The sequence below is a fragment of the Bombus vosnesenskii genome, unplaced genomic scaffold (assembly GCF_011952255.1).
Source record: "Bombus vosnesenskii isolate JDL3184/JDL3185 unplaced genomic scaffold, Bvos_JDL3184-5_v1.1 scf7180000013264, whole genome shotgun sequence".
Lineage (NCBI taxonomy): Eukaryota > Metazoa > Arthropoda > Insecta > Hymenoptera > Apidae > Bombus > Bombus vosnesenskii.
Window position 1 is genome coordinate 5254940 of NW_022882924.1, and position 27591 is coordinate 5282530.

The window sequence follows — 27591 nt, forward strand, 5'->3', positions numbered from 1 at the left end:
TTTTTTCATAAATTTTCATTTATTGTATAATTTTCATATAAACATACAAATTTTCTTGTGATAAGAGTATTACAGATAGCAATTACTTTCTAGAATATTATAATTATTCTACAATTATATTTAATATAAGTTGTTTGATGAATTACTGTAAGTAGGTAGTTGTACAAGTTCGGGATGATCATAATGAGGATGTCAGATAGGTGAGGGCGCTGGCGGTGTAACCTTTACTGGTTTGGTACAAAACTTCGGGATATACTCATCTTTTACGGAAGGCAGCAGTATATGTCCAGAATTATCAGTAGAAGAAGACGGCGAATGTGATACTTCAGGAAAATCAGGAGAAGTACAAGTAGGTGTTTCCGAGGTATTTATGTTATTAGTAAATTTTGTGGACCATCGATTCGCTGCGATATTGCTATCAGGGGCTGCACATGTGTGTTCATTGGAACTAAAATCTGTCGATGAAAACGGTGCATTGTGCGACAAAAGTTGTTCATGTATGGATAATAACAATTTTTCGGCCGTTCTTTGATACTCTAGTATATAATCCATATAATTTATTTTCTGGTCCGTATCTTTATCCTGGAGAGAAAAAATTAATATCATGTTAGGACGTTTAGTTTATATGATAGAATGATTATAAGGGAAATCAAATAGTAATTGTAATTTAACCTGAGATTTGTGAGTTGCATTTCCGTAAATTTCTTGTTCAGACCACATCGTTCCGACTGAAACCATTTGAACAGCCTTATCCGTCGAAAAGGTGCTATCTGTTTGCGTACCCATTTCTTTATACTTCAGATTATCTTGTTTTGATTTTTTACTTCTCACGAATATTCTTGAGTAATGCGATTTGTATTTAGTCGGATCATGTCGTCGGAAATTGCCTTCTTGTGTTTTCTTTTCGTTTCTCTGTTCCGGATGCTTTTTGTTCCTCTCTTCATCAAATATAAAGTTTTCCTTTTCATTAGTAGGAGTAAATTTGATGGATAGTTCCTTCCTTTGTTTTGTTTCGTTCTTTTTTAACCAAGGTCTAGTTGGGGAATCATTAGAAAATTGGCTGTCTTCTCCATTGTAAACGAAATTAGTTTGGTTTGATTTTCTGTATTTGTAGGGTGTGAAAGACCTAGGAAACGAAGATGACGAATGCATGCTATCGGAAGAAGTGAATTTTTGATTAAAGATTTGTGCATTATTTCCTTTATTCGCGCAGAAATTGCTGCGTTGTTTTTGAGTATACGATTTCAGAAATTTATTTCGAACAACATTACTTTGCTTATTTGCAAACAGTTCGGTATCTTGAGATATATTTATCGGGAACTGCGTTTTGTTAAAACTATGTTTCTCAGTTGATATATTCATAGGCTTTTTCAAAGCAGTGTGCGATATACAGCTGTCAATGTTTTCGTAGTTTATTGGCATATTTGTTGTCTCATTACTACCGTTGCTCGATTGATTTCTGGAAGAATCAGAATCTTTCTCGGCATTTTGAGGTTCTATCAACGGTTTGTCGTTCGAATTGTGGTTTCCCATTCTTTGTTTTCTGCAATTTTGATTTATTGGCTTCCATTCGTTCTTTCTTTCATGATTTTCATTACATGTTACGGCGTGTTTTGTCTTTATGTGTTCCTTGAAATCAGGAAATATCCAAGAAATTGCGTCAAATAGATGGAAGCATAAAAGATACAAGGTGTATTTGATACCATTTTCTATGATAACATCTTTCAACAAACGTAAACTTTTCATTGATCTTATGATCATGTTTTCTTTCGTTAGTGTTGAATCTTTTATTGATACTTGTTGAAGATTGTGGCCGCTGTCTCTGGCCATAGATTTTGTTGACTCCTGTACACTCGATACAGTTTGCTGTAAAAATGATAAAACCGTACTAACTCATATGATTTATTGGAATTACTTGTTAAATATGTTGAGCAAATTCTGTAGTGTTCTAAATACGTGTTTTATGATAATGCGTGCAATATGAGAAAACACTTGATGTGTACTCAAACATTGACGTGCGTAAGCGCAAAACTATAAAATGTTGATCATTATATTGTGCATAGATATTAAAAGTCAGTCGTGTGATGAAATACAATTGGTGAATTTCGCTCGAACTCTACGCGAGATAATCTTGTCGAAAGTGAGCGTTTCTTCAAGCATCAAAGGAATTTATCATTACGTAAATATTGTTAAAATTTAGATAATTTGAAACTTAATTAGTATTGGTTTATCTACAAAATGACGTCATGATGTACCAGACACCGTTCAATTACTTTACTGTCTCAAGCAACAAATATCTTAATGAAATTGCTTCTACTTAATTCTTTTAGAAAATAATATTGCACAGACAGATACTAATACATTTGGCTTTTTTTCTTTCCCACTTTTTTCAAGCAATAGTACTTACGTTATCAATATGAGAGCACTGACATTCGCCTCTTCGTACACATGTGTTTTTATTTTTCCCTGACTTCATAATTGTCGCTGTATTACACTCGTCTTGTTATGTTCTTATATTACTATTGGCAAAAGTATCGTTTCAAAATTTAGTTGAGTCTGAGGTACATGCTAGGTCTTCACTACACCTGAGGAACTGCAAATGAAGTGAAAAATTTAAGCGCGAACTTTTGTACCAAGGATGTGCCGGTATTCTGCTTCCTGATTGGTCGACCAATCAGTTGCCTAGGAAAATATTTGTAGAAAAATTAAAATTCGGGGGTAATTATCCCTTGCGAAGTCTCAATTGTAACATTTGTACTTCTCCGCAGTCAGGTCCCCTCGATACCTTACCGTTTATTATTAGACACCTTAAGCAGACCGAGCTCTACCTGCATTTTATAACAAGTACACGGATTAGGAAAATTTATTAAATTTTCTCAGTCGAGGTCATTTGTTATCCATAAATATTCATCGAGTGAGCAGACGTCCCATTATGTAGAGGCGAAGAATATAACTAGAACAAAAGAAAACTCACACTTAACAACCTGACCTGTTTGGGTCTTTTGAAAGTTTAGGGTCGAGGGCTGAGGATTAATAAAATTGAATGTAATAAACTTGTTCTTAAGATTTGCTTGTTCTTAATTTTACACTCCCAGGTATTTCATCCTTCGACGACGAAATTACCGCTATGGCAAGAGGTTTGTATTTCCTTAAATGTAAAAAAGATGACTTTGAAAATTTAATTTTACGAAAATAATTAATTAATTAAAATAAATATTTCAAATAATTCCACCGCCCTAAATATTTGACAATTTCAGTATCAGCTTCCAACGCGATCCGTAATCATTAATCGCCGATCGTATATTCCATCTTATTATTTTCTTTTTTCATTTATTTATGTTATTTCTTTATTTAGTATTATTATATTATTATTATTTTTCAACTCCCCCTTCTGTATTATAGTATAGTATAGTATTATATTATAATATTATTATTTTTCAACTCCCCTTTCTGTATTATAGTATAGTATACTATTATATTATAATATTATTATTTTTCAACTTCCCCTTCTGTATTATAGTATAGTATAGTATTATATTATAATATTATTATTTTTCAACTTCCCCTTCTGTATTATGGTATAGTATAGTATTATATTATAATATTATTATTTTTCAGCTCCCCCTTCTGTATTATAGTATAGTATAGTATTATATTATAATATTATTATTTTTCAACTCCGTCTTCTGGAGTACTCTTTTAATATGTAACATGTACAAAATAATATTCTTTGCAATTAATTACGAATAAATGTTGTTATTATTATTTGTTACGTCCGAGGACTGTCTAATAAATTGTCTAAATGTGTAATAAACCAGACTCCATCCCTCGGCCAAGACGGCTATTAGCTGCGCAAGTATAATTAGTCGGGCCGCAATAATCCCAAGGAACTGTCATAAAATTAAGCATTTCTGCTTTACCATCAAGGCTCTTAAATACTACAACATACTTTTCAAGTCGAGATGTTCCTTAGGGTTATTGTTCAATCAGGTATAAAATGGGATAAGCATGTTTTTCTAAAGCGACCCACGCCTATCCATAGTTCTCCTTCGTGACAGGACCAAACTTGACTGAGTTTTTATTTTTTAACCAGTAACTATTTTGACTGGTTTTCCATTCATTGATGAATCATCGTCTTTACGTGTTGCGTACTCCGTTGCGTCAATGTTTTTACTTATATTTTCTTCGTCATTATCTTAACTTGTTACGCACATTGTTATTATTATTAATTTTGCGTTTGATGAATGTGATGAAAACAAATTAGAAGATAAATTAGATTTTATCGAAGATTACAGCTTTAAAATCTCGATGTTTTTCAAATTATTTTTTAAGCGGTTACTTTATGGAACTACTACTATAACTTTATTACGTGAGATACGTAAAGGTAGAACTTTAACAATTACGGAATACTGTTATAGGATACAAACTCACGCAAGCATATAGACACGCGAGAATGTACGCACGCATACTTGAATGCATGCATGAATATGTTGCACGCACGCGAAAATTAATGGTCGTGCACACCTATACACTTGAATGTATGTATGCACGCAATACAAAAACACGCACTTTTCATTGCTGCTTTGATATAATTTAACTATGCTTACGTATCATTTTTTAAATACGATTATTACGTTTATCTTGTAATAAAATTTCAATAAAAATATTTTTGCTATATGTACTAAATTATTTTTAAAAATATTGTGTCTAAAATTTATTTTCTTTATACACAGGATATTGGCCATTTTACATACAAATAAATAATAGAAAATGTATAGCGTTTCGAAGAACGTTTCTAAGCTCGCGCGCAATTCAATAGAGCATGGCGGCCATATTGACTGTGTTCTCCCAACCCAGTGCCAAGGATGTTTGTGCGTGCCTGGCACCACTGCTGTTACATCGCGGTCGTTGTCGTCAACGTCGTCGTTGTCGTTGTTATTCTTATTATCGTCGTCAACGTTGCTCCCGTCGTTGAATAGTAATAGTCATTGACGTGCAGAGATATCGAATAGTTCAGGACACGGTGATAACATTTTGACAGAATTGACACTTTCTGTTCGCGAGATGTCAAATCAAATATGTCTAAAATGGAACAGTTTTTTAAACAACATAGCAACGAGTTTCGAAAGTCTCTGGGAAGAGGAAGGTTTAGTAGATGTGACATTGGCAAGTGATGGACAGTGTCTTACTGCTCACAAAGTGATTCTCTCAGCAAGTAGTCCATTCTTTAAAAAAGTTTTCCAGGTTAGTTTTCTATATTCTTTACTTCACATTTATGATTTCGTTAACGTTTTGGCAGTCGTTTTATCGTTGGGTAAAATTCTTTGTTAATCTATTTAATCAGTAAGATGTAACGAAAAAATTCCTTAAACAATAATGCACAACATTTGAGGTTATCGTATCTTGAACAATACGAATTTTATTTCGAACTTGTCTTGATTAACTGTCACGTGAATTTTACCAATGATCGTGTTACAGTTTAATAAAAATATTACTTTTTTGATCTTTTTTGCATTATAGACAAACCCTTGTCAACATCCAGTCATAATACTTCAAGATGTGCACTTTAGCGAACTAGAAGCCTTACTTATATTTATATATAAAGGAGAAGTAAATATCGAGCAAAAGAATTTGCCAGCGCTTTTAAAAGCTGCAGAGACACTGCAAATTCGTGGTCTTTCGGGAGGGGATATATTTGCTAAGGAATCTTATAAAAGATTAGTGGAATTGGAACAAGCGGTGGAAGAAGGAGCAGCTACTGCCAAGGAAGAAACTCCAAAAAAAAAACAAAAATTAAACAAACATCAGAATTCTATATTAGAATCAGCACTGACACCTAAAGTATCGCAAGTAGAGAGCACGGATGAATCTACGACCAGTGAACAGAGTGGCAAAGAGGGAGATTATTTATTGCAGAAAAATATGCAAAATCCGATATATCATCGTTTAGAAATGAAGGTTGGTTGTATATTATACTAATAATATTTTTTAAGCAGTAATGATTAATCGAATATATGAAATAAAGTTGAATGAATTGTGTTTCAGATAGAACCATTAGAAACTGTGCTAGAAGATTCTCAAAAACAATCTGCAACGGACAAGGACCCAACAGAAAGGTTAGACACAGGGCAACTCGTTGGGAGTCAAGGTTAGTAGTATACATATATGAAATTACGATATCGCTTTATAGATAATAGTAGTAGACATAATCATATGCACGTTATTTTAAGAATATATTATATTTATCTTGCACAATTTGTGTATATTGTGATATTATATATGTCTATGTATTTTATAATTGCATTCAATCTCATATCTCATGGTAAACTGTATGATATGTGTACAAATTTTATAAATTAGAGAAGAATAGGGCAATGTATACATTTCAATGCGTACGTGTTGGTAAAATTCAGTTCATAAATCGATTCATTATGGTTAATATTGGAAAATGTATGTTAGGGTGTATGATAGAATTTATAATTTGATTGATAAAAATTTCATATTGTGTATGTTCGAGTATCTCATTCAAATTAGGTGCATACTCGTTTTCGATGCTTTTTCAAATCGTTGAGTTAGCTTTGATCGTCACTTCTGCTTTATTATCCACATTGGTGTGACACGTATTTCTTTCATTTCTTTTTATTTCGTTCGATGTTACAAGCAAACTCATAGTGGAAATGGGAACGTGTGTAGATAGTAAATAAACACATATATGCGTAAATAAAAATTGTACGATTGGAGAAACTAGAGGTCAAGGCGTAAATAACGTCAAGTTATCTAGTTCAACAGGTGACTAAACGAAAGAGAGGAGAAAGAAATAATTGAATGGTCTCGTTTATTAGTATATTTACGTAGTTTATTACGAAAAGTCCTGGCTTCTAGTACTCAAAAACGTCATCTAGATCTTGTTCTACGTTTACGCGTAAAACTATCTGTGCATGCGTGACGGAGAAGACAAATGGAATGATACGCGATCGATCGTTTAACGCGACATTAACGAACCTGGTCGAATTTGCTTGATTGTTCGGTACGCTGCAATTCACGCGTCAGGGGGATCCGTGTCTAAAGCAGGCTGTGCTCTGATGTGTGTGGCAGGGTCTGGGAACAGCCCTGCTGAAGACATTTCCGGTTTATCTGGGTTATCCGGCCTAACTGGATTCTCGGACGTGAAGCCACTGCTATACGCGTATCAGCAACTACCTTACGCCGATCTTCTGCCGAGTCCGGAGATAATCTCAACGTGGGCATCCTCTCGACCGATGGATCATTTGGCCTGTGACCTTATGAAGATCCTTTTTACCCCGGAGGAGAGGATTCTTTGTAACGTAAACGGCAAGATGGGAAAACAGCAGTTCGATAGTAACAAAATACATTTGATAAGAGAAGTTTTGCTGCACTTTAGTGGTATTGCACCTAATAGCGTGGAATGGGAGGAAACTTGGAAAAATTGCGTAACTAAAATCGATACTAGCAATAGGGGTTTGAAGAGGTATCTATTCCAAAGGCGGTCGGTTTATACTCAATGACTAGGGCGTTTCAGGTCAGGGGTAAAACGGAAACGTTTTCACTGGCTAGAATGAAGTGTTTCTATCACTGATTCGTCGTTTCGATTGTCTAAGATCATCTAGGATCATCTTAGATCGCCTCGAACGTTTCCATATCCTTTCTTTTTAAAGAAGGATGCGAGTAGGTGGAGCGAGAAAATGGCACGAAAAAGTAGAATGTGTTCAAAGAAAGAGTAGAGGAACGGGAAGCATTCTAGGCATGGTCCAACTACTTATATATATGCTTCACGTTTGTTTTCACGGGGCAAATGATCGAGTAATTTTACACTAATTTTATTTTTTACCATTGTCTTTCGTTCTGATAACGATCACGCAACGCGTGCTCCGGAGACTTGTTTCACGGCTGAGGAAGTCGATCGTTCCATTTTTTGATTCCTTTGATTCTCTTTTTCTTTGTACCTTGCATCTCGTACGTTGTGCAACGCAACATTCCTTCCAATTCTCCATTTACAATGTTCACGCAGATGTGCACTCTCGCCGTAGACGATCTACATAACACGATATTAATAGTAATCGCGTCGTGTCGTAAGGACCCCGCAGAGTTTTTTACGCTCAAAGACGCGACAACTAAGATCACATTTGTTATTGTACGCGCGTAGATGGATACATAGGTGAAGGTGCTTACGTTTACCTTCGTACACACTATATACGCGTGCGTGCATAATTGCGCTTCGCATTATTGACGACTTTAAAAAAGACGAATACGTCGAAACTATTACGATGGAAGTAGTAATATAAGATATGCTTTTACGATGTTTAAGGCGTTTAATATGCCGTGACGAAACTTCACGCAAACGATTCGCAGCTATCGATAGCACACAATCTTATTCTATCGTTTATTTTGAATCAAACGAACACATAAATCTGGTTTTCCCATTTATTTGTTATCTTTCTGTTTTTTTCTCGTTTGATCTTGAGAAGGTACGAAATGCTTCGAGTTGACTGTTATTTAAATCTATGCGATTGTAGACAAAATACACACATACACGAAAACGACTGGTTGCAAATAAACCTATTTTACATTTTTAATTGTCTCGTCATTTCCCGATATTCCTGTTTTCCTCTGTACATACATATATTATATGTACGGACTATTAGATTTTCTACTTGGTGTCTTTCTCGGATAATTTGCGCGTTTAAACGTACATTCGCAAAGACTTGGAGAAGAATGAACTAATTATAAGAAGAACGAACGTTGGACATACTATGAGTTAATTCATCGCATCCTTCATCCATTCGAAGATTATCCATTTCCCAAAGAAAGAAAAAAAGAGAGATCCTAGATGAACCGACAAGATCCTTGTTCGAATTCCTTTCAATTGGTTCCGTTGACTGACGAAGACAGACAAATATCTCGAACTGAGTGAAGAAAATTTGAAGTCGCGGACTGGAATTACTTGCAGGATCATCGAAGCCGAATGTAACCGTAATCGCCGACGCACGAGAGACTTCGACTCCTTCGTCCGAGCCAGAAACGCGCGCGAGATTTCCCATTGACCTTGATCGAACTCCACCTTGGAATACTTACCGACACTCGGACGAACTTCACTTGCCGAATCATTTGTATTCGGAATCGATGCCCGATCAACAGGAATCTACATCAAACATTCTCGTGGAACGAGATGCAAGAGTTCTGCATTCCGTATTTCCAACTTGCCCTGGCACCGCTGGCAATTCAGAATTCCCCGAAGAGACCGTCAATGGCGTCACAGCGTATCCACCATTTCCGTGTCCGTTCTGTGATAGAGCGTACACGAGTTGGGGTTTTCGTCGAAGGCACATCAAAGCCGTGCACACGATTTCGCCATCCTTAAACTGCAAATGGTGTTTACAGGTGCGTATGTAGATAGCGACTATAATATCCGATAAAGTACGAGGTAAATGCAATGATTTTTAGGTTCTTCCTACGCATGCGGCTTGGAGACGTCACGTAATATTAGCGCATAATCTGTCTGCGAGCGACGCACATAATGGGCTCCTAATTTTAGAGGAAGCGCATATGGTTTTACAAATTGCGCGCCCCACCAGGTTAGATACTTTAGTTAACATAATTAAACAAAATTCCCAACAGAATAGCAATCCCGAGAATTCCCAGTCGGACAAAGATTGAATTGGAAGATTGGATCGTGATATATCGACCTGCCCGGGTCGTTCTCCAAATCGTTTACTCGTAGTCGAAACTTTGCTATCGACGGACGGTTTTGGAAGGACAGTTACGCTGTACAGGATTACGAGATAGAACATTGTTTAAGTTATTCTCGTTCGTAGAAAATACGTCAATGAACCAAATTTTCCACAAATGCCTAATCGTCTTTTTTATATACGTATATTTTCGTTGTATATATCGCTTTTATAGTCATTATCAATGGCCAGTATCACGCTGTCGAGCGTGAGATATTTTTATTGTTGTATTAATTCAATTTTTGTAAAAAAAGCAAATAAATATTTTATGTATGATAAAGTATTTCTTCCGCTGCTTCGAGCTGCTGTATTGCGTTCACTTTAAGGAAACGAGACACAAGCGTATGGTTTAAAAAATCAAATCGTTATGTTCTTTATTTTTATCTTTATTTTTTAAAATCTTGGTAACATTCGTGCATCAGTCAGTTGACATTTTTATAAATACTATATATGTACTTCGTAAAAGTGACAGGAGTTTCGTGCTATGCAATAGAACCGGTCGTGCAGGGTGCACTTTGTTGATAATAATTCGATTTTTTCGCGAATGAGTATCATTGCGTGCAATGAAGCGTATGAAAGCGAATTTAAACATAAACCCTTAAGTACCTTTGGCATCCTGTTCATTGTATGATATTCTCGTACATTGTTGTAACTTTTTTTTAAAAATGATTTCCTGTTATTATTATTATTTCTTTCGTTTTGTAATAATGTAAACACCCGTTAACGGTTGAACAAGAGTGTATGTTTGCGTGTGTGTGTGTGTGTGTATATTTGTCGAGGCCAATAAAAAAATAATGGTCATATATCGCACATTGGTAAGGAGCATTGCTAACTGTTGGAGAAGACAGGCAGATAGAAAAACGAACCATTCGATGAAAATTATCGTACGTCGGACAAAAGTGGCGATGGTCGCTCGGGGCGCGAATGAAAGTTACAAAAGAAGTTTATCGTCGAATCGTTGCGGTAACTTGTTTCCACTTAAAAGACAAAAGAAGAAAAGTATTAAAAAAATATACGTATGTACATATTTGTGGATAAAAAAATTTCTCTCCGAGTCAGCAACGTTAGTGGATTGGGTATCGTTCTTTCAAATCATACGAGTCGTGCATTTGTTTCCATCGGGACAGCTACAGGTACCTTGCAGGCTTCTCTTTTTTTCTCGTGGTATTAGCAATTCCAACTAGTCCAGTTTTTACCGTGGTTCGATACATAAGGAGTTTTCGTCGTTGGCTCGAATTTTACAATTCGGCCACGTAACCTTCGATAACGATTCCCGGTGCAATTTCTTCGGTGACACTTTCCGAGACCACGTTGCTTCGACCCCCGGTACCCGTCCGATCTTCTCCCCAGGTTCCCTCCTTCGCATATTTTTCAGACATTCTGACCATTTCATTGGGACTCCATTCGGGAGAATCTCTGCGACTACCTCCGCTTCTGTATACAACGTGTGACTCGTTTTCGCGATTCCCACGATATCCTGAACCTGGCAGTGGTGACGGAGAATGAGAGTAGCTGTCGTAAACGGGTGTACGCTTCATCGACGCTCGATGATGGCTCGTTTTTCTCAACATCGCCTGTTCGAACAAACGTCGACGATTAGATGGAACGCTTACGCACGCGTCTGTGTAATTTTTTTTCCTTGTCTCACCTGAAAGTTGAATGGTGGTTCATCGCTGTCTTCGTTACCGTCAGTGTTACTTTTACGACCGATCATCTGTAGTTCCCGAATCGGATTGATGCTGAAACGAAAACGAAAAGAAATTTTCCTCAAGATCGTCTGATAACAATAGTTCGGCTTAACTTAGCGTGAACGAACCGATTGGCATTGCCGCTACTCCTGTTAGTTTTATCCTCGTATTCCCAATCGTGGCTGCTGGCTTCCCAATCTACGTTGCTTTTACTTCGAATATCCGAGCTATAATTGTCGACGCTGCGCGTCAAGGGTGGTTGCGATTGATTGAACGGAACAGGTGGAGGCGGTGCGTGTTTTCTAGAGCGTATCGATCCGGTACTATCGTAATTCTGAAAAGAGAGATGGCCAGGAAATATGACAGCGGCAAATAAGTCGATAGCGAAACTTACTGAGCGAGGATTATGAGCGTTAGCAGAAGGTACAGGACTACGATTGCTCGAATGATGTTGAAATCCAGAGTTACCCATTCTGTTCTGGGACGACTCTTCGGGTGGACATCGGACCGAGATATTCGGGTCTCTGGAAAACGGAGTGTCGATCAGACTCTGTCCCTCGGTGCCCGAATGCGCCACTCGCTGTGGCGAGTTCGTTGTTTGAACCTCGACGTCTGAAAAATGCAGAGCAATCCGATGGGGAGTGAGTTCTCTCCGAGGAAAAGAGTCGTCACTCGCCTCAGGTAATCGAGATCTTTTTCGTGTTCTTTTGTACTCTTTTTCCACGCCCAACACGAATCTCTCAAACGAAATAATCTTGCGTGACAATTGATCGCTATCGACGATTCGAAATTAGTTACTAATTGTGCGATTAATTGGCTGAATTGATCGTAATTACGACTGAAAGAGAAAGGGAATTTGATGAAAACGCGCCGAGTCGGCCGAGCTACATACACAGAGTGATACGGAATCGGAATCGTTATCGTTTGTTTGAATTTAAGGAGTAGATTACTATTCGGGAAAAGCGTATCCGGAGCACCCCTGTATGCGTACTTGGCGAACTCGGATCGGGCAAGAAGAAAGAAGAATGATATTTGAAATGTACGAGAAAGATATGAAAAAGAGTTTCGTTTTCGCGTTGATAAAAGTGTAGAAGCGAGTATCGGTATCGATGCATCTCGACTGAGCGAAACAAAATGTGATAGGCACCTCTGGTACGACTCTTCCTGTTGGCCCACGGCACTGTTTGTCTCCGTAATGGCGCGTCCCAGGCTTCGTGCTCATCGTCAGACGCCGATGACGACGCGGATCTGCGAGAACGTATTTCTCAGTTGACGCCACAAGTCTCCGAAGAGTTCCTAAACGACTCTTACCTCGAGATAGAGACGGCACAACGGAGAACGAAAAATAATGACAAAACAGCGTGCGTATATAAAGTGCAACGCGGAACACGTGGGACAAAAACAATCAAGAAACATGAAAAACGTATTAACACATTTCAACTCTTGCCTTTTGCGTGAATTTCTTCGCGATTGGTTCTTAATAAAACGCGAACAAAACATAGAAAATTGTGCGTCAGCTACATACGATGCGATTAATGGTGAATGACATCTAATGGTGAGGGTCGACACACAATATCGGTAGAAGAAGAGCGTAAAATCGACTCACCCAACACCTCTCATTCCACTCTTCATATCGGGAAAAGGTAACTCTTGATGAAAGTTGAAAGGTAACTTGTGCACTTGGGGTGGTTTCAACTGGCCTAAATACGCGGACGTGGAAACGTTTGTATCTACTCGATCTATGGATATTTGTTCATTCGTCGTCGTGAGAGATGCTACTATCGCTTGATTGAACAGATGCACCTGTTCGTGAACAAAATTTCCGATGAAACCACTCGGAAAGCTATCTACCCTGTTCCCACACTGGAAATGGAAATCACTCACTTGTTGCGAGAACTGCACGAGGTCTTGATAGCGGGCTGCACGGTAACGTAGGAGGACTTGGAACACGCTCTTCGACCTCCACTTGCTGCTGTAGAATTTCATCATGTCCATCGTTTCCGGATCCATCTTCCCCTTCCCCAGAAGAGGCGCTGTCTCCTTCCTCACTACGTGCCCCCTGTATGCTATTTTTTCATATAAGAAATCGCTTGATCATACAATTCTCGAGAAACGTCGTGAGCGAATTAATCGAATACACGAATGAAAATAGCAACTATTAGGCTCGTCAAAAATCAAATCTCTTTTGTCGCTCGCTTCTTTCTCGTCACCCGTTCCCTACCTTTTTGAATCATCAACGCTGCCTGATCTTCCGACATGTCCACCGATTCGTTCTTGTTTATAGACGCTTTCTTCACTGAAAAAATACTCGTTAAATTTCTCGACAGGGATGGAAGAAGTACGAGCCTCTCGAAAAGCGAAAAACGCGGCGGAATGGATAATCGGCTCGCACTCGATCCTGCTTCTCCTGACAAACAGTTTACCTACCAACTTCTTTCTTTACGCTCTTCGTGATCTTCGACGCCATGTTTTTGCGTGCCAAAAAGGCCCTCATCATGCATTGAACTTTTACTATCTTTTTCACCTGAGTCTCGTACAATCTCGAAAGGTATTCTTCGTTGTAATACTTCAGAAACACTTTAGTTTTCCCAATTATCCAGCCTTCCATTTTTAATCTGATCAGTAGCAATCGACAGTTGTCTTTGGTAATTTCGACATTCTCGTCGAAATCGAAAGCCAGGAATTGATACCTAAGGCCGAAGGATTATTTTTATGTGACAAAAGTGACGTGGATACTCGAGGAGATTACCTTCGAAGAAATTCTGGGAAAGATATTCTATGTGGGTAACCACGTTGCCTGGCTCTGGCAGTGTCAAGGACAGCCAACGCTCTGATCTGTTGTCTGACAACGTCTCGATAAAAACCACGAGGCGCCCCTTCGAGATCGGATCTTATGCACCTGATGAAATGGATACCACTACTTCCGCCACCTGCCGAAAGGTTCTTAAGGATTTCGAGGCTGGTGGATTTAAAGGTAGCCGCGCACGTTCTCAATTTCCGTGTCTGGGAGTATTGCCCTCGGGATGCGGTGTTATACCTCTGTTTATAAAATAATAATCGCGAGGTGATCACAATTTTTACATTTCGATTCTTTCCATTTCTTCGGTAGACCGTCGATTATAGCGTATCGCTTTCTTTTACCCTTCCGCTTTTCGTTTTACATTTCTCTACATTTATTTTATCTTCTACGAAATACCAGACATTGAAATTATATTAAGCAATCTCACCCTTGGTTTAGACGTTTCCTGCATGAGCGCGCCCCATTTGCCTTTGCTCGTCTTCTTTTCCGCAATTTTCGGATGGTCAACGACAACGGTCAAATTCCCAGCTTTCGTCAGTTTGTTCGTGAACATTTCTTTCACGGTTTCGATGGACGATTGCCTGAACGTTTCGATTATTTCCGGAGGAAGAAAGTCGCGATTCTTCTCGGCAATCTCGCTAGCGTCGTAAAGCAATTTCCCTGTGTAATGAGCGACCGTAAATTCGTGAGAACTCACCGCTTTTATATAAACATTGCTCGATCGTTGCTGGATTTTGTTTATGATATATTGATAATCGAGCATATTTTTCGACGCATTATCGATTATACTGAATAAACCTCTGTCTCTGCTCATTAATTGATCTATCGCGTCTTTGTTGTCGTAAAAGTGCAAACGTTGCATCGGTATATCCTCTTCTTCTTGTTCTTGCTGTGGATCAGGATCGTTACAAAAATCTTATCCGCCTAAAAATTCGAGTAGAATTTTTCACGAAACCTTACCATTTCCCAAGCGAATATCCTTTGGTTGTAATAACACTGCATTTGTTCGTTCATGGTGTTTACCACTAACTGCTCGAGCCGGTTGGTCGCGAAGCACTCGAATCCAAACATGTCCATTATGTTAATCGCATATTTGTCACCGCTGAAAGGTACGCATATATTTTAGATAATTCCGTCTTGTTAATCAATTTCGTTTTGAAACTCACAATAGAGCACGAGTAACCGTAAACTTGAAATTGATGGTATTCGTTATCCAGTCGACCAATCGCTGATAGATCGTGTTAGCCAATACGTCCCTCGCTTCTTTCGCTTCCTCGCAACTGTGCCTTCTACGTACGGCATTTCCCTTTACGATCACGCAATAATTAAGCAACGCCCAATTAAATTTCTTTTCGTCTAGGTTAAGAAGTTGGGCAACTGAAATACGAAAAGTCATTTAGACATAAACATTTACGGATAAAATATTGATATTTCATACCTCTGTTGGCCGCATCGTGGTTGTCCATGTCAGCTTCCCCGTTGTTACCTTCGACGAAACGAATTTCTCCCAGATTTAAAATCGCTGCTAATATCTTCCAGATAGTTTCGCAATACTCTTCCATTTCTAAGATTGTCAGATTTTCCTTCAGTTCTTCGAACTTAGCCACGTTCCCGCGTGGATCGTTTCGAACTTTGAACGATCGTTTCCTCTCCGTTCCCTTCTCGCTTATTCTGAGGTATCGCATCCTTCTTCCCGGTGGTAGATGATACTGTTTCAACTTGCTTATGGCGTCGAGGCCGTCGTAAAAGTAGTACAGCACGTGAAAATTCGATTGATTTCTGTCGAGAAGATATATCTCGCGACTACCGTGACCAATCGATAAACGTACGATTAGATCTACCGCTAAAGTTGCAACGCAATCTCGAAATCTAACATACGAGTAAATTGCTAGTTTTAGTTGCACAGAATCCAGTAATGGAACAACCTAATGCGCGCTAGCGTAAATAGCAGATCACGATATTAACCTGTCGCGGGTAGAAACTCGCCACTTCTCTAACTGATATAACCAAAATATGGCGCCGGAGGCTTTCCCAGAACTTCCGTATGTTGTCTCCAGTTCTAGCACGCACCTGGTCGAATTAGGATTCAGAGGCGTGGCAGCGTTGCTGAAAGCGTGAATCACTTTAATAGCTCGCATTAATCTCGCCCCGATGTCTTGCAAGCTCTGGAATCAAACGCACGACGATCAGGTGGAAAAACAGCTTGTTCGGTTTACGCGATTCAGCCGATAATCGCTTACTTTTCCTAGATACATGAGATGTCGGACAAGGTGCATCAGGTTGGTCGTTTTCCCCGAATTGCTCTCGCCGGCTAGTAAAATATGTTGAGCCTCTTCGTTGTGCAGCACGTCTTGGTAGGCGCTGTCGGCTACAGAGTATATGTGAGGCGCGTTATCCGATCGCGACTTGAATTGGTATTTCGTGTGATACTGGAATCAAGGGAAGTGTCGATAATTAGTGCGATTTCGTTTGACGGTTTAGATCGGTGCACGATTCTTACATCGGACCCGTAAATGTCCTGTTGCTCGTTCGGATTTAAAATCAAAAGGATATCGCCAATAAAGCTGTGGTAGTAACCTTGCCGCAATCTCTCGTGTAGTTCGTCCAAAATCGTATCTTCCGTGAGCGTCTCGAGAGCGGCTAGATCTTCCATGAACATAGGTTCTAGAGGGTCTGTTTGATGAGTCTGGAGGAGAGATAAAAGAAAAGTATATCTAGCGACAATAGACGCGTCACGTTTGCTCGAAACGTTACCTTCAGGAAACCCTTTCGAACTATTACTTCCGGTCTTCTCACGTGTTTGCCTTTCGCACAGACGTCCGTCATTAATATCTTGATCTCCTTCGCTAGCTAGAAACATCGTTCTCGTTATCACCTTCTCTACTCGGACTCGCGCTGTTCCTGGAAAATCTTTTTACCGCCTTACCAGAAAATCGTCCGCGGATGAATCCGCTAGAAAAGGGTGTTCGGCTATTTCCGCCATGAACGGTCTGTTCTCAGGATTTTTCTCGAGACATCTGCAACGACATTGGAATGAAGCGAACGTCAGTGACGTAAAAGTGTAATATTGGTGCGTATTTGGAGAACGTACTCGGCGATAAAGTCGTTAAAATTTTGCGACCAGTTGGACGGTCTGTACAAATTTGGCGGCGGATTTCGAACTATTTGGAACAACGCTCTGGTGGGATGCATATCTTGAAACGGTGGCTTTCCGTCAGCCAACTCGATCGCTGTAATTCCGACCGCCCAAACATCGGCTCTGCTACCATATCCTTCGGAGCTGTTGCCTTTGCTCATGGCCACCTCCGGTGCCATCCAACTCGGCGATCCTATACACGTGTATCTCTTTCCCATTTCACCTTCGAACATCTTCGATAGCCCAAAATCGACCAACTTCACTTCTCCTTCTTTGGTCAGTAAAATATTACTGCCGCGAATATCACGGTGCATCACGTTGTGCTCGTTGAGATAAACCATCGCCTGAGAAACAGGGTGACTCTTTAAGATTTGAAAGAGGACGAGTGGACGAAGCGCGATCGAATATCTCAGGTCTGGACTTCCTTCTTCTTTCGATACTCCGCAGCGCGATTTCGTCGGCAGAGTAGACATCGGTACCTTCTCGACCTTCGCGGGCATTTATTTCGCGTGTAATTTGCCGGCATTAAACGTCAACGTGGCCTGATTTACCGCACGAGCGACCGTGGACGAATCGCTACTGGGTCCATGGAACACGTACCAACTCGAACAAGAAGGCGACGTCCGAAGAGAAGAAGAAGGGGTTGCGTGCACTTTACGAGAAAGGATGGTAAGACGAGCAAAGAGAGACAAAGAAAGAGAAGAACGAAGCACGTAGGAAATCCCGCACGTGTGCGCCATAGGTTGAAAAACGCTTCTGTAAATATGGTCGCTGTAAGCGGAAAACGCATCGATGTCCGATAATTTCATTCGATCGGAAATCAATCGGGTCGAAGACGATACACGGGAAAGAGGTAACATATCTTCTGTCGTGTAACGTACGAGAAATTAGAGACGATGGAACGCGTAACACGGCGAACTGACGACGCCGCGACGGTAACGCGCATCGAATGCTTAGCCTTTCGTGCTACTTGACAGTTTCATCGATCCTATCTTTTCTTGGCAGCGCGTATGAGAAGTTGATTGGTCGATGGTTCCGTAAGCGTAGCACCGATATATAGAGAAATAGCATCCAAGGTAGGAAGTATTCGCGCGCGAATTCGTCGAGGTTTGAGGAATCAGGTTCATGAAGTTCTCACGGCGAAGATAATTAGCAGAACCCATCGATTTTACGCGGTCCCGATGTTTTTGCAGGGATACCGAGCCGCGAACCATGTCACGAGCACGTCTCGGGTATACCGAACGGAAAGGAAACGACGCACGATTCGAAACGGAAACGCGCGTTTTACCCTCGGCGCCGATCAGGTTGCAGCGTTTGACGCGTAAATGACACCTGTTCATTCCGGTGTCCAGCATTTTTTTTTTCTTCTAAATGTTTCCTTGGTGTTCGTTCGGTTTCCGTAGTTGTTTCGCGGACCGCGACGCTCGGAGAGGATACCGAGTCGGAGAAACGTCTCGTACGATATTAAGGTAAATTATATTCCAGGAGGAAAGAGAACGGAATTATGGAACATTATCCCATTGTGACCGAGCGAATCCTTTCCCTAGTAAAATTATAGACCTCGAGGCGGGAAACGTTCGCAATTCGCCCGTGTCGCGATTCTTCGTTATTCCTTGGTTGATCCTTTTCGTTCTTACGTTTCTGCCGCGAGTGTAAGGTCCTGTGCATCCTTAGCCGCGCGCGAGATCTCCAACTCTGTCCTTGACTATAACGCGCGCGCGCGAGCCTTCTCCTGGGACAGAGAAACGCGAGTACCGGCGTCAGAGGAGAATGGGACGGAAGTCTTTGCGCTCTTGATCTCCGCTGGATGCAACCGGAGAGATCGCTGTGCGAACAGCGCGGAGAAGGGCGAACGAGCGGGCAGCCTTTCATTTGCGAGCAGGTTAATTAGCGAGCTATCTCGCCTGTCTTATTTGTAATTTATACGCCGTAGAATGCGGCCCATTGACGCGCGTCTTTCGCGATCTTTCTCGTGCTCCCTGGTTTTGCGCGTACGTAAAAGCGAATACGTACTCGGTGAATGCCGTCGCGAGTTACCCCGTCGCGCGAGACCAGCTCCTTTCGTCGACGCCACGCAAGACATTCGGATCGCGTTACGGAACCGACTACCTCATTCCCTCTTCCTTTGTCCGCTTTCCGACGTCATTTTTACTCTTTCTTCTCCTTCTCCTTCTCCTTCTCCTCTTCGTTTCCTTTAGCTTCTTCCATTCGACTCGAGTAACCTCAAAAATGATTCTTCTACTTGCGACGCCTATGCCTGCCTGGTCGCAATGACACAGGGTATACTCGAAATATGCCAAAGGATACTACAGTTGAATCGTAATACGGGTAACCTGCTTTTGGTATCCTGTTCTCCGTTGCTTTCGGTTTCGTACGCATTACAAAAATGTTGCTCGTTCCAAATTAAAGCCCGTAAAAAGGAGTGTCGCGAAATAATATCTAATACGAAGAAATTGCAGTATTTCCAGCGCTTCGTCAAACTTCATTTCGCTCTATCGAAATTTATGCGAAATTTACCTGGATCACCTCCTTCAAGATAAAGCCTATGTGTTCTTCGCGCATTTTCTTGTCCATAGCTAGAAGACCGTGCACGAGATCCATCACAGTGCCACCCTCGCAGAGCTACAAATCGTACAAAGAATATTAAACAATGAGACAATAGAAGGTAAAACTCGCCAGCTATAGGAGGATGCTGCTTGCGTATATTAAGATACGTAAGAGAGAGCCACTCTGATGTGCCGATTCTTAAAATTATATCGTAATCACGGCTTAAGAAAGCAATCTTCGATTTGAGTCGCCACTTCGTACGTCGCGTTGATAGCTTGGCTTTAGCCGCGAAATTGAGGAAGCAATTTAAATCGAGTATTCGAGGAGAAGCTTAATTTTCCTAGTGATTTCGCGTAATTGCCTGCGATCTCGATATCTAAGATTCGACGTTAACGGTTCCTGTTTCTATTTCTAACGCGAGACTAGCGCAGTTTCATCAGGGATCTGGAATCAAGAATTTTATTCGCGTTCTGGCAAATTCGTCATCGTTCGGTTTCGTGTCTGTGAATCTGGATGGGGAAGCTCTTAGTCGTACAGTACGAGCTTTAAGCGGACTGAACAAGCACGCGATGCACACGGTCGATGCATTCTTTCGGGCGAAAGCGCATCGAGCGCTGCACGAAAACTTGGTCTACTGGCAACCGTAAAACCTGCCCGTGATACGATATGAAATACCATCGGCGATAAATCTTAGCTACATTGTCGTTGCGTGTCGTTCCTCTTTTCCAGCTTGTTCCTTGCCTGCCGCTCTCCCGGTCTGGTCTTGCCTTCGCGAACGTTTACCGGGCTTTTTACCGGGATCGATTGACTTGCAAAACCGTCGTTATTTTCTTTGTTGCCCGTGCCAAGCCACCTATTGTACACCTGTTTCTTTACCCGTGTTCTCCATCTTCGCCCGTACACTATCTCGTGACTGTATAATCCTCGATAACGAGCAACTTATCGTTCTATCGTGAAATTCGTTTTCAAATAGAAACACATTAGTAAATTTTAAATTACAAAACGTAGCAACATCGTGTCGAGGCTGCTGCGTCAAAGGAAGAAAAACGGAACGTCATTGATATTTAGAGAGCAGCAGAAAGGTTGAACGTGCACGCGTATACGTTAAATCGAATATCGACGTTTTGCTTGAGATAAGTAATAATATTTCGGGCGCACCGAGGAGGTCCACCCGTAAATTAGGGCCGCGACGTGCCAGGGCTCACCTGCGTACACGAACGAGTTTAATGATTGTTTAATGGCCGCGCGTGTCGTAAATTATCCGTGTATTCGACCGTCTCAAATGCTTGAAATTGCCTCCGGGTCCTGGCATGGGTACGTACAGCAACTCTTCCATCGCCGTTGCCATCCGTCTTTTTTCTTTATTTCTTTCCTTCTTTCTCCTCACCCACCCCTTCGGCCTCGTCCACCCGAACCCCACCCTCGCTCCTCTCATGCCGTGTCTGTTCGCGGTCTCCAAACTTTTCTTTTTTTCTCCGAAGAATTACGATGTTAGAGGAGTGGCGTTACGGGGTATATCTCGGGATCGATGTTCAAACGCGATATAAACGTTTCAGGCAAATAACACTTACGTCGTATGCGATAATGCCGTATACTTCGAGACGAACCCTCGGGCAAACCTTACCTCCATGACGAACCATATTTGATCGTACTCGGTCTTCTTGCCAGATCTTCTGCGATAAATCCCATAAAAGTCTGGCAGATTAGGATGAGACGCAAAGTCACGAAGAATCTTGTATTCCTCGATGATCAGGGATTGTGACTCAGGAGTGAGTTTCTGCACCTTCACGGCAACTCTCTTGTTTCCTGTAAGAATACGACGCGTGTCGAAGAAAACGTATCGTGAAACTGACAGTTGTAAAAACCGATTGCCGAAACTGTACCGGCTTGTTGATCGATCGCTTCGTAAACATCGCCGCACACGCCAGAACCTATGCACTCTCTGAGCAGATAACGCTTTCCGGGATCCTGTATGCTATCGAAACGCTGCAAGGTGCTTCTTCCTCGATCGTCGAGATCGTCTTCGTGCTCACCTCTGCCTCCCCCGCGTCTGTGCTGCTCCCTGCCACCTCTCCTGTCGTATCCGTACTCGCTCATTTTCGGTCGTTTCTCGTCGCTGTCTGAAACATCGGAAAAACAAAACGATTGCTCGTTCGATATTCTGTTAAACGCGAGATGAAAACAGAAGGAGAAAAAGTTGTGGCTTTGAGCGGTGGAACGAACGATTGCGCGATCGAAACGTATCAAGAAGAATCGGAAATGATGATTCTATCGTGGATGGCAAACAAGAGGAAAAAGAACGGAAGAAATAAAATTTAAACGGTTCCGATCGAGTTGCATAGAGGGAAAACCTCTGCTCGGTGCATTCCATGGAAACCGCACGACAAAAAGTTCGTTAATTTTGTTCTCGTTTCCAGGATAGAGTGCTCGCGTCGATGCAGCGGCATAGGAAGAGATCGTCGCGTACCTCTTCACACTCACGGGAAAGCGGGACCGGTGCCTCTTTCCATCTGTTCGAACGACGAGATGGTCGAGAATGACTCTTCGAAGAGAACGCTCTACGGATTTTTTACGAGAGGCCAGGTTCGGCCGGTCGAGGGTTTCATGGCGCATCGGCACAAAGGTGAGTGCTAATTATATTCTTTCTCGAGTGCCGCGTGAACGAGTGGTAATCGCTAATTAGTAGCTTGCTTCCTGAATGCTTCTACGAGGGAAGGCTAAAGCTGCGTCAGGAATTCGAAAGATATCGCGTTCGGTTCTGGATCGGAAATCATCGCGTTTCTCCTCCGTCTCCTGTCTACCGTGTGACGCCGAATATAGAACATTCTCTTTTCGAGTTCTGAATATCTTGCGATAACCAACGAGCCGTGTTACAGTTGTACCGATTCGTCGTTCGCCGGGTAATCGCGATGTAGTCGGGGCGAGCCAGTATACGGTAGAACTTGCGGGTTTTCTGTGGCTTTCACTCTTCCAGCTATGATCATGGATCGTACGACGACGTTTCACAATTTTTCAGACACTGTCGATACTTTGACACCGTTGCTTCGCGCGATAACGCGATAACGCGGCAATGCGGTAGGATTTTTTTATACGAAAAGCCGAATTGTCAAACGTCAGTTACGTCGTTTTTTTCGTCGTCCGGACCTCATCTGGTACTTGTAGGGCTACGGAAACTGCTGTACGGCAATGCACATCCCATTTATCGGATCCTACGGATTGCGTAAGGGTTACGGTTGGCTCGCTTAGTTGCCTTACCAAAGACACGATCGATGCGGTTCTACTTTGGCCGACTCCATGGATCTTTGCTTTTCTCTATGTATAGCCATTATTGCGTGTGGGCAGTTGATAAGCTTCGTTGGCACGAAACTGCCAGCGGGAATCTCTTCGTTATTGGATCGTTAGTCTAAGTTACGTAATCTCCTCGTCGAATTCATTAGCGGAGTTGCCAAGGTAATAAGTCGCGTTCGGCGACAGCTTGCCTCTGGTGAATGCAGGTTACTCGTTCTGTACTAATGCGTTTAAGTTTCCGCGATTCGTTCGGTCGGTGGCGTGGGCTTTCTCTCGGTCTGATCGGCGATGACGATTCCGCGAAATCGCGTGGATCTCGAGACGCTGATCCGCGAGAAAACGCGAAGGAAAAGCGAAAATGGAAGAGAAGAGTGAGAAAATAGGAGAGGAGAGGGGGGAGAGAGAGAGAGAGGTGTGGGATGGTATGGGAGGGGGGAGTGAGTAACGAGAGGATTCGCGTCGTTAGCCAATTCATTTATTCCCGGTGGGTCGGCGCTCGTCCAGCATAATCCGTCGATTTGTCGGCGCGGCGTGTCTCGTGTAATGCTGCTTCTTGCCGCTTCTTGCCGCTTGTAATCGAAGAGGGAAAGGGAAAGGGAAAGGGAGAAAGGGTAAGGGAGAGAAAGAAGATGAGAGAGGTATGGAGCGAGAGGGCGACGCGTCACTGACTATATGTGAACGAACGGACGTAAGAAACTCGGGTTGATCCACGATGTCCACACGATGGTTCTGTTCTGTTCTGCTCGTATGCGATACGACGCTGCTCCTTCGCTTCCTCTCAGTTTTCTCAGTGGTCTCTCGCGAACGAGCGCCGCGCACCTTCGCTCCTTCCCCTTGTGCTTCTTCCTTTTCCTCGTTGCTGGTCGTCGAGCGGTGCAGGTTTATCGGTACGACAGGGCGTTAAATTATTGATGCCCGACTGCGCGTCGCGAGAAGACGAACGAGAAGAAAGGAAGAAGGGTAGCGAGGTAAGGACGGGTCCTGTGATTTCAGAAAAAGCTTTCCGTGCCACTCGGTCCATCGGTTCTTTCTCTTCGTCTTCGTTCTCGCGCTGGTCCGCGAGTCACGTCCTCTCTCTTTTCTTCTTCCGAGGCGAACCTGTGCAGGGCTCGCGCTCTTTAAAAGGGAACGAGCGTGGGGGCGACGAAACGATCGTTGTGGGAAAGTTTCGCGGACCTACACGATCCTCCGGTCGAATCGAAAATCGGTCATTCTCGATCGACGACCATCTCCTTCGCCCGTCATCTCCGTCTCCTCGGTCACCTCGGTCACTTTCGTTATCTTCGTCGCTTCTATCGTCGTCCGACCTATTTCTTCTACTCCCGCGCTCATCTCCCTTCGCTGCCGATAAGACTAAGCGAAGCGAAACGAAAGTTGGGCGGGTTCGAAGTTTCGAACGCAAACTCCCCGAAATGAACCGTGTGGGAAAGTCGATATCCGTTGGCCGAGGAAGGTCTCCTGCTATAGCGCCGGAATGTTAGCACCGCGAATCCCTGGGAAGAAGCAGCAACGCCAGTAGTGGCGGTGGAAGAAGAAGAAGAAGACGAAGAAAAAGAGGCGTAGAAGCCGAAAACGATCGGCAGCCGACCGGTTCGGACCGGTTGAAAAGGGTTCGACACTCCTTTCGCCGGAAAGTACGGTAAACTGGTGACAAGTGGCTTGTTCTCTCACTTTTGTGTTTCTCCGCAGAATCATCGTACCTTTAAACACGTCGCGTCTCACCTCGTTAATCGGAAAAACTAGTAAACGCAAATCGTCGTTCTCTTGATTCGGCGATCGATTCCCGTTTCGTCGGCTATCACGCCGCCTCTCGTTCTTTGCGGAAAAACTGGTGTACCGACGTCGTCGCGTATCGGTGCGCGCGACGATATCGAAGCTCGCCAATCGACGAGTCAGACGGATCGTCGAGGTACGCGGATCTCGGTGGCAGACGAGACGCGGTGTTTTCCCCATGAGGCACGAGGCTTCCGCTTCTTGCACTTCGTTCTCTCCTTGTTTCCCTCTGCTTCCCTCTGCTTCCCTCTGCTTCCCTCTGCTTCCCTCTCTTTCTCTCCGCTACCTTTTACAGATTCTCGAAGATCGATCCTTTCGGCAGATAACGCGTTCTCCTCTTTGGGATTCCGAGGCGGAGGTGTCGCTATTCTCGCGATCGAGCCAGGCTCGAAAAATCGCTCGTTCGTTGCCGGTCGTACGTTATTTCCGTCAGGGGGTTAATCGATACCGAGAATCTCGCCGCTGTTCTTCTTCCTCGAAGCTCATGCAACATTTAACTTTCCGCTATATTCTCCTCGAGCTCGCGGCTCGCGCTTACGATTCCCTCGTCTCTTTCTTTCGATCTTGTCTTACCACAATGTACCTCTTGTCCTTTCTTTTTTTTCATCTTCCTTCTCGTTCTCGTTAGAAATACCGATACGTCGGTCCAACTACCGCGTGTCCGTCTTCGTCATTCTTGCTCGACCGAAGTTGGTTCGAAACGACACCTGCCTGGATTTACCTCCACGGTAGCTGCACCGCTACGAGACGAACGTTCTCCGCGGGGCTCGCAGCTCAGCTACCTTCCGTCTTCTCCCGTTCTCTTTGTATTTACGGATTTCTCTCTTTTTCTCGTCGCAAAACATCCTGAAACACATGTTCCGGCACCTTCGAGACGCGCACCGTGGAACGTAAAGCACATCGCATATACACCTTCTTTCCTTTTTCCACTATTCCTCCTCTTCTTCCTCTTCTTCTTCTTCCTCCTCTTCTTCCTCCTCCTCCTTGTGGACACGCTTCTTCCAGTCTTTCCTCTTTTCCTCCCTTCTTCTCCTTTTCACCAACTCTTTGTCTCTCTCTCTCTCTCTCTCTCTATTCCGATCTTCGAGCGAAACTTGTTAATTGCGGTATTATTCGCGATCCGAAAACGAAGTCGCGATCTCGTGTCATCTCGAGGTCGTTCGCGATTATACGGCTCCTTCTGAGAGTTCGATCGGGTTTGGAATAAATACACGTAATCGGAATATATCGTGAAACTTCACTCGTTCGTCGAACGATCGCTTTTCGAATCGAGATCACGTTGATCCGCGAGGTGATTAGACCCACGAGGCGTGAAAAGAGTCGTCGCGTAATTAAACTAACAAGCGGGAATTTTTTGGCGACCGATCGGAAGGGCGAATCTGACGAGAACGAGATCACTGGCTGGCTGTTTACGCGGCTTATTCGATCGCACGAATTTTCTCGACGGCTCGTCGCTGATTCTTTTCATCGGATTTCGGAGAGTCGACACGCTAGAGATGAGTTTGCCTGTGTAAAGATCTAGCAACGGACGAAACGAAGGGTTTTCACGGAAGGTGCAAAACACTTACTCGTAAGGGACAAGTAACAGGGGAGGGATGCTCTTAGCGTTGGCTCGCGATGAAACTCACCTCTAATTAAAACGTCTGGCAGGTTGTGCAGGCCCTGCGGCGTCCACCCTCGCAATGTTCGCAATGCTCGTATGCCGGAGTAAGAGCCGAGCTCTACGACGCTCGTGCAGGGTGGTAGTCACGATTGCGTCGAGGGGGTGCTGCTGGGGAGGGGTGCTTGGCTTCCATGATCCAATAACGCCGACTTAATTAACTAACTGCTAACTCGCAAGCCTGTTAGCTCATTGATTTCGTATGCGAGATCGTCGTCCAGCTCTGACTCGCTCTTTCTTTTTCTCTCTCTCTCTCTCTCTCTCGTTCTCTCTCCCTTTTTCTCTCTTGTTGCTTCTGGTTCCTTTCGAGGAAGTATTCATAGTTTATCCTTTTGTCAATCAAGTGCATATTTTTCCATTTTCCCGTTGTTTTCACATTATCGACGAGCCTCGTCGAAAGTTTCGTTCTCCCTTTCGCCAATATCAGGGAGCAATAGATTAAATAAGATAATAAAAGGGAGAACGCTCGTTATCGCTGTCTACGGAGATTCGCTTTAGACAATCGTTGTTGTTTCGCACTCGGCAGTAGCAAACGTGCCGCGAATTACAAAGTGCAAGGGCACGAGAATAATTGTCAAGGTACAGGTATCTGCTGGCAAAAAATGTCGCGTCGTTCTCCCGCTTCTAATCTCGTTGGTTGAATCGATGCGCCTTGAAAAAGATCTGCCGAGGGTCGCGCGATAAATTAATGCGCTTTATCGTGGCTTCTTCAGGGTCGTCCTAGCTGACGTAGTTGTCAAAGGGAGCCGCGGTTAATGCGAGTACGTGTCATGCCACGGCGCGATGCAACGCGACGTGACGCATCTCCTTGCAAGGCTGTCGCGTGGGTTTCGTCGCGAGTGCAAACCGAACGCTAATTTCGATCAAACAGTTTCTCGAGATTTCTTTTTGGTCACGTAATTATCGAGGAAGTCGCGTTCCACGTTGTTCCCATCGTCTGTTCGCGTCGCAAC

General features: G+C 42.8%; 3 protein-coding genes, 1 long non-coding RNA gene and 1 pseudogene across 10 annotated transcripts in view; 2 read left to right on the forward strand and 3 right to left on the reverse strand.

The window, feature by feature from the left end:
• Positions 1 to 40: 40 nt before the first annotated feature.
• LOC117238476 lies at positions 41 to 3355 on the reverse strand. The gene is made up of 3 exons (XM_033503391.1): positions 2408 to 3355; positions 673 to 1866; positions 41 to 582 (listed from the first exon to the last, which is right to left on the reverse strand). The coding sequence occupies exons 1-3, from the start codon at positions 2474 to 2476 to the stop codon at positions 193 to 195; spliced, it is 1653 nt and encodes a 550-aa protein (XP_033359282.1). The 5' UTR covers positions 2477 to 3355; the 3' UTR covers positions 41 to 192.
• A 1470-nt stretch (positions 3356 to 4825) lies between these two features.
• Positions 4826 to 9679, forward strand: LOC117235073 (annotated as a pseudogene).
• On the reverse strand, positions 7930 to 8969 carry LOC117235082. The gene is made up of 2 exons (XR_004493614.1): positions 8771 to 8969; positions 7930 to 8053 (listed from the first exon to the last, which is right to left on the reverse strand). It is a non-coding gene; the product is annotated as an uncharacterized LOC117235082 (long non-coding RNA).
• A 450-nt stretch (positions 9680 to 10129) lies between the features above and the next one.
• On the reverse strand, positions 10130 to 26749 carry LOC117235019 (neither inactivation nor afterpotential protein C). Of its 7 annotated transcripts, XM_033496657.1 has the most exons (24): positions 26607 to 26749; positions 21801 to 22037; positions 21542 to 21723; positions 19888 to 19992; positions 17326 to 17714; positions 17161 to 17251; positions 16989 to 17084; positions 16735 to 16920; positions 16475 to 16663; positions 16200 to 16399; positions 15673 to 16013; positions 15401 to 15611; positions 15195 to 15336; positions 14662 to 15123; positions 14184 to 14473; positions 13862 to 14124; positions 13656 to 13730; positions 13319 to 13500; positions 13041 to 13237; positions 12582 to 12682; positions 11829 to 12046; positions 11563 to 11768; positions 11395 to 11485; positions 10985 to 11320 (listed from the first exon to the last, which is right to left on the reverse strand). In XM_033496657.1, exons 2-24 carry the CDS (start codon positions 22012 to 22014, stop codon positions 10985 to 10987), a joined length of 4767 nt encoding a protein of 1588 aa, XP_033352548.1. In that variant the 5' UTR covers positions 22015 to 22037; positions 26607 to 26749. The 7 variants fall into 7 exon arrangements, 6 of the variants coding, with proteins under 6 accessions (XP_033352556.1, XP_033352564.1, XP_033352573.1 ...); XM_033496665.1 differs by lacking the exon at positions 26607 to 26749 and having other exon boundaries at positions 10130 to 11320; positions 21801 to 22014; XM_033496673.1 differs by lacking the exons at positions 13656 to 13730; positions 26607 to 26749 and having other exon boundaries at positions 10130 to 11320; positions 21801 to 22014.
• Positions 22371 to 27591, forward strand: part of LOC117235048 (protein Wnt-6-like) — a 54273-nt gene continuing 49052 nt past the window's right edge. The window contains exon 1 of the mRNA XM_033496714.1: positions 22371 to 22540. Within this exon, the coding sequence (XP_033352605.1) occupies positions 22454 to 22540 (87 nt within the window). The 5' untranslated portion in view covers positions 22371 to 22453. The remainder of the gene's footprint in view (positions 22541 to 27591) is intronic.